Source organism: Erpetoichthys calabaricus, chromosome 11 (genome assembly GCF_900747795.2).
Source record: "Erpetoichthys calabaricus chromosome 11, fErpCal1.3, whole genome shotgun sequence".
NCBI classification, from domain to species: Eukaryota; Metazoa; Chordata; class Cladistia; order Polypteriformes; family Polypteridae; genus Erpetoichthys; species Erpetoichthys calabaricus.
In genome coordinates, this window is record NC_041404.2 from 89127203 (window position 1) to 89139327 (window position 12125).

At 38.4% G+C, this 12125-nt stretch overlaps 1 protein-coding gene across 1 annotated transcript in view; it reads left to right on the forward strand.

Moving 5' to 3' along the window:
- Window positions 1-12125, forward strand: part of bgnb (biglycan b) — a 155204-nt gene that overhangs the window by 102078 nt on the left and 41001 nt on the right. Inside the window, exon 2 of the mRNA XM_051933887.1 lies at window positions 2805-3082. Within this exon, the coding sequence (XP_051789847.1) occupies window positions 2848-3082 (235 nt within the window). The 5' untranslated portion in view covers window positions 2805-2847. The remainder of the gene's footprint in view (window positions 1-2804; window positions 3083-12125) is intronic.

Consider the following 12125-nt stretch of genomic DNA (forward strand, 5'->3'; position numbering starts at 1 on the left):
TTCTCTTCCTCTCTGCCTCCTCCTCCAGCAAATTTCATCCTCCTCTTCCTTCTGATTCTGGCTCTGTGAATGAAGTGAAGCAGGCCCTTTTATGTTGCACCCGGGAGCACTTCAGGTGGCCCATCAGCATAATTCGGAAGTACTCACAGGGTTCATCACTCCTGCAGCACCTAAAGAACCCAACTTCCTTGTAGCCCTGTGGAACTCCAAGGCACAGCTGTAACCCAGGGATGCTGCCATCTAGTGGTCCAGAGGAGACAGTGCCCTGTGCATCTCCATTAAGGATGCATCCCTGCCAGGAAAGGGCCCCAGCCGTCCATTACACCAGTCTGTGATATTCTGACCCTTTTGCCTGTTTTTGGCATTATTTCTGATCTGTTCGGCCTCTTGGCATTACCGTTAGGCTTAGAGAAAACTATAAGGAGCATCAAAGAAAGCTTTAGTTCTAGGACCCCCCCCCCCCCCCCCCCCATTCTTTCTCTATGACTCTAGTTTGTATAGATTTACATTTGCATTTATTGGTTTAGCAGGTGTAGCGACTTACAACATAATCAAGTAAACATCAATCTGGGGGACAGTTTGGGAACAAGTCTTACTGGACAAGGCTACGAAATTGATCATTGAAGATTTCAAAACAAAAATTCTGAAGAAGGGGCCTGAGTTGCCTTGAAAGCTTGCATATTATAATCTTTTTAGTTAGCCAATAAAAGGTGTCATTTTGCTTGACTTTACACTAATTTCTAGAAAATAAAAGCCTAATCTTTGTATATAATATGCTACCATGGCTGTTTGTTTGTCTGTCTAGGCTCACAAACCGTCTGACTTACTGATCTGATATTTGGTACACATATACTACGTGACATCTACTATCTGCTTTCAGGGTGATGATTGACCTCCAAGGTTATTCCTCTTTTTTATTTTTATTTTATTTTATTGTAGAATCAACTCTCTGCAGCAGCTGTGCGACGTATGCATACGGGCGCCGTTCTCACTCCCTACCACGTTCGCCATCACTTCCTCTACCTCTTCATATCTTAAAACATTCTTGAGGCAGATTGAAGACTTGAGTGCCAGCTTCAGTGAAAAATTAAAGAAAACGTAATAAGTAATTGCAACACAAACAGTTTCAAAGCAAAAAGATGCCAATGAAAGAGGAGAAGAAGTGAGCCGCTAGGGTGGAGAAAAGAAGAGCTACTCAGGAAGCAGCAAGCGCATCAACCTCTGAGCAAATGAATGCTAAACGTACAGAGAAAGAGGATGAAAACTATGAATGCTCAAGTCAAATGTATTCACTACACGTCATCATTACTGTATCAACATCCATCCATCCATCCATCCATTTTCCAACTCGCTGAATCCGAAAACAGGGTCACGGGGGTCTGCTGGAGCCAATCCCAGCCAACACAGGGCACAAGGCAGGGAACCAATCCTGGGCAGGGTGCCAACCCACCGCAGGACACACACAAACACACCCACACACCAAGCACACACTAGGGCCAATTTAGAATCACCAATCCACCTAACCTGCACGTCTTTGGACTTTGGGAGGAAACCAGAGCGCCCGGAGGAAACCCACGCAGACACGGGGAGAACAGGCAAATTCCACACAGGGAAGACCCGGAAAGCGAACCCGGGTCTCCTACATAATAACAGTAAAAACAGCTAATATCAATTAGTCAGAAAAACACCAGAGAAGGGAGTCTTCAAACACTTCTTAAGCACATTGAGGTAGTCAGAATTCTGAATCTCGGTGGGCAGATCATTCTGCCAGCTGGAGCTACACATGAAATGTATTCTCATGTTTCCTCGGTGTAAGACTGCTGCCTGCCTCTTTTACTTTTATTATTGCCATTTGGTGTATTCTCCTGATCTGTCTACATTCTTTGATCTCCTAGGGAATATGTCATATTATGGTTCCTCTCCTAGCGTAATCAGTAGGTAAAATCGCTCTTCCATGCAGCTGTCAACTTTTGTCAGTCTTCAATATTAACAGAAATGCATGAGAAGTAGCCATTGATTTCTTTTGTACTGCCCAAGTCAGTGAATTCTCTTCTCTTCTGCTATGATTAAAAAGAATTAAGTTTTTCTTGGCTGACATGGTAGCACATTGGTTGGTGTTGCTACTTCACAGCTATAGAGACTGGATTTGAGTCCTGGCCCATTTACTATGTGAATGAAACATAAACCGTGGGTCAGTACTATGGGTGTGACATATGATAGGCTAGAGCTCCAGCCACAATACATTTCTGCCTTGTGGATTAGGATGGAAAAGAAAATAGATGGATAATATACGTAGTTTTAATTAGCAATTTGAAGACGGATATAACCTTATGAAAACCAAACCGATTTCAATTTTTGTTCTATATTGAATCAAATTCATTGGATTTTACTAAATTCTAGCTGTAGTAGAGCTGCAGGAGATAATAATCCATCAATATATAAATAAAAAATCCAGGGGGTAGTCTGGTACAGAGAGCTCAGATTGTAGTGAAAATTATTCTAATCGATGAAGAATTCAAACTAAAATGGTATCTGGATGAACTGACTCTTAAGGATGAATTTCACACAAACATTAGGAAGTTTTTTTTTACACTAAGAACCATAGACACATAGAATAAGCTACCAAGTAGTGTGGTAGACAATAAGACTTTAGGGGCTTTCAAAACTTGACTTGATGTTATTTTAGAAGAATTAAGTGGATAGGACTGGTTGTTGGGCTGAATGGCCTGTTCTCATCTAGATTGTTCTAATGTTTATTGAACAAAATGTGCAACTGAACACTGTGTTTTTTGCTTTTTTTGTAGATTGCCGTATAGTGTCCAATCTGCCCCAAAGAGCCATTCCAAGATGTTCTACTGTCTCCTGCTGCTATGTTCCCAGCTAGTGCTAAGTGTGGCATTACCTTTTGAGCAGAAAGCTTTCTGGGACTTCACCATGGACAATGATATGGGTGGCCAGGGCATGATGAATGATGAGGAAGGTTCAGCCTTTGAGCCCACAAAACCAACAGAACGTCCAGTGGGTCCAACTTGCCCCTTTGGATGTCAGTGCCACCTTCGTGTTGTTCAGTGTTCTGACCTGGGTAAGCAATGTTTTGTTTAAAATGTTATTCTATTTACTTCAGTACATTTATTTTGCATAGTCGTCTCTATTGAGTGCAAGCATAATGATGGAGAACATTAGAAAGTAATTATTGTTTTCTGTTAAATTATATTTTTAATACAATCTTGTTTATCATAGCACCAAAGAGTGGGGACGTGTTGCATGTTAGCTAGACATGAAAATAAAAAGACTGTACATGTGACAATGCTGTTACTTCTAGTCCAAACCCAGAAGAAACACAAGATGCTACTCAAACACACGCCAAGCCTTGACGATTTAGAATTGTTAGTCTAACACAGGCATCTTTGAGATTTTCCAGAAAACTAGGTTTCCTAAATAAATATAAAATGGGCATTTAGATCCTGGTTTATATACCAACTACCTTCTGTGTTAATTGTGCACACTATCCCTTTGTTCATGTGGTTTTCTTCTGGGTCTCTTTTTTTTTATATTTCAAATTTTATTGCTCTTTCTGAATTGCAGTAGTGTGAGTGAAGAGGAGTGCAGGTGTTGCATTCCAGTGAGAGTTGGTTGCTGATAGGAGTCACTGACTCGTTATGACCCTGGGCTGGAAATGGATAAATGAATTGTTCACCCTTCAATATCTCTCTGATATTTGCAAATTAAAACATTTTTCCATGCTATAAAATCCTTCTCTCCATGTATTTAATAGTTCATCCATTGATTATACTGTACAGTACATCATAAGCTAGTAGCCCTTATTCTCCCTTTGCCATTACAATAAATTTAATTTCAAATATGAATTGAACTCTGCAACTACAAAGCCTATCTCAACAGTACTGCACAGTCAGCCTTTGAAGGAGGACAAGACCATCTAAATGTCCACTCACACAAGGCCAATTTAATGACCATGGCTGCCATGTCTGCTTGTGGGATGTGGCCGAATATTATATTCTATTACTTGGCTAGTACGTGGCTCGTTACCCGTTACCCGTTGAAGACAGATAATAGAATAAATATATAATTTCAAGATCCTCGGGAGTCTGAACATCTCTTGATTGGCGCTCCCTCTGTCAAGTGCATTTCTGTAAAACCTGTTTCTCAAACTCTGTCATTTCAAGGCATCTTGCTCACTTCCTGTCCACTTTTGCACTTCATGTCTTTAAAGGCGACTCTCAGCATGCTTCCTATGCCTTTACTCCTCATCATGTGTCTCACACTTGCACTTCCTCTTTCTGTTTCATCACTAAAGCCAACTGGACCAATCACACTAAAACCAAACTGACCAATCGGATTGCTCTGAGGGATTTCTACACACACTGACCCTAGAGTTTTATAGAGATTTATAGTGAATGGAGTTTTTAGATATTATATTATATTATATTATATTATATTATATTATATTATATTATATTATATTATATTATATTATATTATATTATATTATATGTTGATTCATCCATTTTCCAGCACTTATTCATCCGGAGACAGTTTAGAGTCATCAATTAATCTAGCATGAAGAACTTGGGAATGTTGAACTAAGTTAAAGTACCTTGGCATGAATGTTGGGAGAACATTCAAAAGTCACACATGTGGTGGCCATTCTGTTATTTAAACCAAACCTGAGAGAAGTGTGGACACACCACCTGCAATGGACATTTTTACCTGTATCACAAAAGAGAAAAATGATCGGTGGCAGGACCAGTCTACCATGGGTACAGGAAGTAACAATGGTGCCTTAAACACCTTGGGCAATAAGCCAAAGGCATACAACATTTGTATTTTCCAAATAATTACAGTATGTATTCCCATGGGAAGAGGAGAGGGTCATGAAGCCATGGCATAACTTCTTCAGGAGCCATTTATAGAAATACATGAGCAGATTAAATGAGTAACAAAAGAGAGCTCATTTCTAACATCTTAGAGTTCACTATTCCAAGATTCACTCATCAAGAATCAAAGAAAAGTGCATTTCGTTACAAGGGTATATGGACATCACAGTGGTTTAGTGGTTAGCATTGCTGCTTCTCAGTTGAATGGACTTTTGCTCATTCGTAATAGTTCGTACACCTATAGATGTGCATGCCAGTTTAAATGACAACTTGCCAAGGATGAGTGAATGTGAACACGCATACCCTGGTTCAAGGTGTAGTACAAAATAAAGAGAGTTTTTGTGTGCTTTGTGTGCTCTTTGTACAGAGCTTCCAACATTTGTGTAGGCTCCAGCACCCAAAACCAAATGCAATTCAGTAATACACATTACTGTAGACATATAAACTAAATTTATCAAATGCTTTTTAGGAAATTGGCACATGTTTAGATTACATGCCAATCATTTTAAAACAGCGGTGCATAGAAGACTAGTTAATATCTTTCCACTTTCTATCAATATATAAATAGGACAAAAGCTTAAACATCGCACAGTGCTCAGTTACAGCTGTGTGTGTGTTTATTTTTTTATTGTGAGAAAAACATATGAAATAGTAATGCATACGTCTGTTTTTCATTACAAATTCTCTTAAAGGTTTAACTTTACAAGTATCAGTACAGTGTCTGGATATGATACTGTAATGAAGCTACACAAGAATCTCAGGTGCAGGAGGACTTCTTGTATTCAGTTTCCTTTAACACACCGTGATCTACCATCAGCTCTGCTACTGGTGTGATGTGAAGCCCACCATGTTGTCTGATGTACTCTACCTTTCTACTATTCCTGCAACTTGCTATCCCAGTTATTGGGGCAAAGTCTTGGTGTTCTGTTAGTTTGTTATCACTCCTGTGTCCTTTGTACCCTCACATCTAATCTCTGATGCTGATATGGTGCGTCCACCATATTACAACTACTTAGAAAAGCAGCAGTCACATCCCAATGTAACTAATTTGCTGTGTATCTATCTATACGGTTTAGGTTTGTTGATCTTGGAATATTAAAATGTATTTGAGAAAGGTCACATGGTATATGTTGTCATTACATATACACCTTATCTATAATAATAAAAGGCAAAGCCCTCACTGACTGACTCACTCACTGACTGACTGACTGACTCATCACTAATTCTCCAACTTCCCGTGTAGGTGGAAGGCTGAAATTTGGCAGGCTCATTCCTTACAGCTTACTTATAAAAGTTAGGCAGGTTTCATTTCGAAATTCAAAGCGTAATGGTCATAACTGGAACATATTTTTTGTCCATACACTGTAATGGAGGAGGCGGAGTCACGTATCGCGTCATCACGCCTCCTATGTAATCACGTGAACTAAAAACAAGGAAGAGATTTACAGCACGAGTCACACGCGGGAACGAAGGTAAATGACGTTAATTTTTGACTGTCTTTTAATACTGTGCAAGCATACATATTAACACATGTGCAATTAAACGTGTGCATTTACGGGGTGATTTCTCAGGCTTAAAAGCTCACCTTTTATCAAACGCGGGAACAAAGGTAACTGACGTTGTTCACTGTCTTTTAATACTGTGTAAGCATACATATTAACACATGTGCAATTAAACGTGTGCATTTACGGGGTGATTTCTCAGGCTTAAAAGCTCGCCTTTTACTAAAAAGGTAAATGCAAAACTATTTTCAATCAGTTTATTGAAACGCTCCCGTTAAGGATTGCAATAACATATTCGCGAGATAAAAGAACGAAGTAGGGGGAAATGGAGGAACAGCCGGAAACAGCGAAGAGCAAAAAATTAATTAAACAATTGAGAACGGAGCGAGTGAAGCATACAAGCATGTTCATAAGGGAAACAAAGCACAGTGTAAAACGTAAGTTTAAATTAAGTTTATAGAAACGCTCCCGCTGCGGATTGCAATAACATATTCGCGAGATAAAAGTTTAATGAGAAGACACGAGGTATAAACGAACCACACGCCGTGGCGCAACGTTAGGGGCAACACTTTCAACCATTCTATGATCTGCTTCTCGCAACTGAAAGACGGCACATGGCGGATGTTAGCCGACTTGCTGACCGCAACGTTAGGGGCTTCAACTATGGCGCTGACGCCACATCTCAGTGCCAACACTTTGCAGACTGTACTTAAAAGACACGCCCTCCTCACTGGACAGTTAAAAAGACCAATCAAACTAACGATGACATCAAGTATTACCCAATCAAAAGTAGGAAAGGAGGCATCTTCATAAAATGCGTGTGGGATGATTTGCATGACACGCTGCTTTAAAAAAAAAATGATAAAAAAAATACGGGATAAATCCCGTCCAGTATTGATTCAAAACGGGACGCGCAATTTCATTCTCAAACGCGGCACGATTCCATATTTTAAAGGACGGGTGGCAACCCTACAGTGCCAGGTAACCACCCATACAATCAGATTGTGATTCAGACTAGGAATGCAATGAATGTAATTACCCCGATCTACATACAAGGCGAAAGTCTTGCAACATTCAAAGATGATGGTTTGGGATAATTAGTACTTATTAAGTACACCATGGCACATAAAAGAGCTTATGAAGCCTTGAACTGAAAAAAGCAAGATCTCAGAGATCGTAAAAAAAAAAAAGGAGGTAATGTCGTTTTACTCGCTGTACATTTTAGTCAAACATTACCAGTTATTCCACGAGGGAGACCAGCAGATGAACTCAACGCGTGTTTAAAATCCATGCTTCTCCCACGCTCGGTTATATGTCGCGTGTTCTCGGGTAGGTACACCAAAAAATGTATACATTTAAGCATGTAATGGGCAAACAAAAAATGAGGTATACCCGAAGGCACTGCAGTAGTACTCAATGTAACTTTACTTCTTAAATGTTAATGTTTTACTGTTTAATAATTTATACGCTTCTTATATATTGTTCAAATTCTTTTATCAAAATACCAGTGACAGCGCAATGCACGATAACATGGAGTGAATACACCATACGCATCTGCCCACGGCCGCCCTATTGTGCGCAGATAGGAGTTGATTCTAAAATAAAATAAACATAAAAAGAGTAATACAATCATCACCCATAAAGCGGATAGCAGACGTGACGTATTATATGTGTACCATATTTCAAGTCAATAGGTGAAACGGTTTGCAAGCTACAGGTCATTTAAAATCCTGGACAGACCAACGAAAAGCCACGGTAGCAAATTATAGAAGAAGATTTTACTGTTTAATAATTTATATTTATATGAAATGTGCTTCTTATATATTACTTCATATTCTCATATGATAATGATGTTTATGTTGTTTATATTGATTTCTATGTTATTGTAAGTGCATCTATGTATGTATGTATGTATGTATGTATGTATGTATGTATGTATATATATATATATATATATATATATATATATATATATATATATATATATATATATATATATAATATATATATAAAAAATATATGTGTATATGTATATATAATATATCTGTATATGTGTGTATATGTGTGTGTATATGTGTATATGTATATATATATGACAGCAACACTCATAACAATAACACAATTACATTGACAATCATGTTACGTTATTTTTAAAATGTTTCCTTTCCTTTTTCATAACCTCTTTAACACACTACTTCTCCGCTGCGAAGCGCGGGTATTTTGCTAGTCAATAATATACCGTATGCCATATTATTATCCATCCATCCATCCATTATCCAACCCGCTATGGGGTCTGCTGGAGTCAATCCCAGCCAACACAGGACGCAAGGCAGGAAACAAACCCCAGGCAGGGCGCCAGCCCACCGCAGCAATATTATTATATTATTATGTTTTATAGTTTACAGTTAGACGATGAATTTTACATTATATCTCAAGATCATGTACTTCACTGTGTCTAGTAATGGAATTTCTAAAATTATGAATGAGTTGCACTGTTTTTTATTCCTGTATCTAAGACTGTAGGATTCTAGGTGTTAACTATTGTTAATTAAGGATATTAATAAACAAATAGATATTTTTGCATATTAGCCAAACAGTGAAAAACATATACATTGTGTATTAGTGTCTAATCTTTGTACACAGCATTATGGATTTACAAGTAAGCATGAAATAAGCATAATAACATATAACAGTAAGCATGCATATTTTTCTTGCATTGAGTGAAAAGTGAAGGCCACGACCTCCTGAGAATATCCTTAGATGGGCACATCAAATGTAAATGTCACAATTTCAAAAGTCCAATGGATGATAGAAACAGTAAATGTATTTGATTTGAAACATTTCATGCAAACATACATTTTTGATGAAGCCATGGAAAGATTGCATTGAATCACCATTTTGATGGAGGATTGCTGTACATTTATTTTGTGCATTTAAAATAATTTGCCTGAATCTGTCGAGGGGAACGAAACATGTCGTAACTTGGAATAGTTTTAGGACCTCCAACGCACGCAGAAGGAGTCACTTCTAGAGACTCGAGCATCAGAAGGAGCGAGGTGTGAAGTTTTTGCCTTTCCCTTTTTTCACTTTTTCACTTGATTTAAATGAGGATATTTGTTTAGAGGAAATTCAGCCATGATTCTGTTTGACCTTTGTTCTGCCCTTTTTGTATTTTTTATTTTATTCACTTTTAAACATATCACACGAAAAACACACTGGAGGACAAGCTCTCCATGGATATCACATGCTTGCTTTATGCAAGTCAGATTACAGTTATACAAAAACACTCCAGAAGGAGCTATACACTTATAGATTCAAGTGTGGCGTTTGGGGGTGGCAAGTGGGGTGACTGCCCCAGGCCCCACACCTAAGGGAGCCCCACTTTTGAGGTCCTCGTGTCCCATTTGAGCGGATTTGTCAAGTTATATTCTCCAGTATATATATATTTGAGATGCATCTAAGAGGAACCCTTTTAAAAATCTCTTTTCAAGGTCAAATTCTATACATGTACGTCTCTGAAAACCTTCCATAGTCCATCTTCATCACCCGAAAAGGGTCGCTAGTATAATCCCTTCCTAAAATAGGTATAGCCCATTAGTCGCAGGGTTGGCATCTGTTTTGACTTGGGAACAACTGCTGGCTTGTCGCTTATGACTCATTTGTGTCCGGAGAGCCTACCATTGCTTCTTAGTCGAGTCTTTGGTTCAGTTTGCTACGGTAGGCCTAGTTGAAACAGTGCAGGAAGTGTTTGGTAGTGGAACGCACAGCAACATTTTATTACTGGTTTAGCCGTATTGCTGTTGACTCCGTGAGTGGAAGAGATCATGGCACACTTTTTTAATAGATATTGCGCTATTTTGATAAAGTCTGCTTGTTATCTTGCAAAAATGTAGCTGAATACTGTATTGAGAAAATCTGGTGTATGTTAACATTATTTTTATTAAATTCGTGTGCAAGTTTATACAGTCCACACATACCAGTAACAGCGTTTGACGTAACCGGCCCTGTGTGAGGTTGGTCAGCCCTAGGCCCCACACACCCCTAAGGCTGTCTCTGTGTAGATTTCAATGCATATAGCATGTGCTGTTTTTTCTTTCAGCTTTGTGTTTTTCTATGAGTTAATTATGTCATATTTGTAAATATGTTGCAGTTCTCTCTGGGCCTGTAAGTGGATGTGTGTTTTATAATAACAAACAAATTGTGGCAGTGAAGCAGCTCCTCAAGTGCTGCTGCAGTTTCTTTAATGTCCCAGTGGTCAATCAAGGGTAGCTTGTTTAAGCCACATGGACCTTGTGGACCCTTTCAGTTCAGCAATACAGGAGGCAGATGCAAAATGGACCTGGTAGAACACTGGTAGGGGTCAAAGCTTTCTCCCAAAGTTCTGAGGTGTCATAGGAAAGTAACACCACAATTTATAGTAAAAGGCCTCATTTTCTAAATGAAGAGTGATACTCGCACGTTAACCAAAATGATGCTGATCTTGTCATTTTCTTTGTTTATTTATTTCAATTCGAAGTTCTGATTTAATAATCACTGATTAAGCCAGTGGGGAGTCGACAAAGTGTCAAATAAAAATCAGTTTTATTTATATTGCTGTTTATGTATTAACTTCCTTTAAGCATCTCCAAATTAAAATACACCACAAACTGTGAAAAACTCTTTATTTAATTAATAAGAACTTCCAGCTTGTGTCTGCAAGGTATTTAGTGAATTCATTTATTTGTTTGAATTAGCTGTCCCTGTAGTAGCCAAAATATGTGCTTGGGCAATGCAGTTCACGTTTGGAGTCTGTTTAAAGAGCTAATTGCTAGTTTTGCAGTAAGCATTAATTATCATAAGAATACGTTCGGTGGCCAAGCGCTTGTGGTTTACGGTAGAACAAAATGAAATACTGGCGTCCAAGCTGGAGCCATAAAAGAACGTTTTTTTAAAAATGATTAAAGGGAGTTTGTTTTTTCACATCCCTGAGGAATGTAGGTATGATTGAATTTTAAATTTGTTCCTTTATTTTTTCTTTTTGAATTTCACTGTCCTTAAAGCTCTCTTTGTCCCAACAGTTAAAGACTGAGTAGAGATCAGCCTCTTCTTTATGTATTCTGAAATGTACGTTGCTTTCTCCCTGAGTCTTCACTTCTTCTCTACCTGACTGTTCTTCATCCATCCAGTTTGTTGTTTCAGTGAACTGTGGTGGAATTGCTTAATGTGAATGGCACTCCAAAAGTGAGGTTTCTTAGTTGTGATAAAAATTAATGAAAAGATAGATTTGACATCTAGTTTACTATCATGAATATTCCCATCATAGTGCCACATCATCTTTTGCTTAACTGGACACCTCCAATGTAGAACACAGACTCTGTCAAGAAAAACATGCCTTATCCTTTTTGACACCATTAATATAAAGAGTAAAAAATTAGAAAATAGCTTGAATCTGTTATCAAAATTACTCGAATAAGGACAATTGGTTAAGCACTTTGGCAACTCCTTATCAAACAAAATATGGATATCCATTGGATTCTAAACTAGCAGTCAGTGGACTGATACAGCTGGGCAGAAATGCCACCTCTCAGCACATGAACCGCACCGCAGGTCATATCCTGTTATTGTTCTTTCTGTGCAGAGTGTGCACGTTCTGTCTGTGCTTTCTGGAAACTGCAGTTTCTTCAAACAGTTTGTAGATAGTTTCACTAATGTCCAACTGTGAGTGTGCTGACTGCCTGAGTATCAGTAG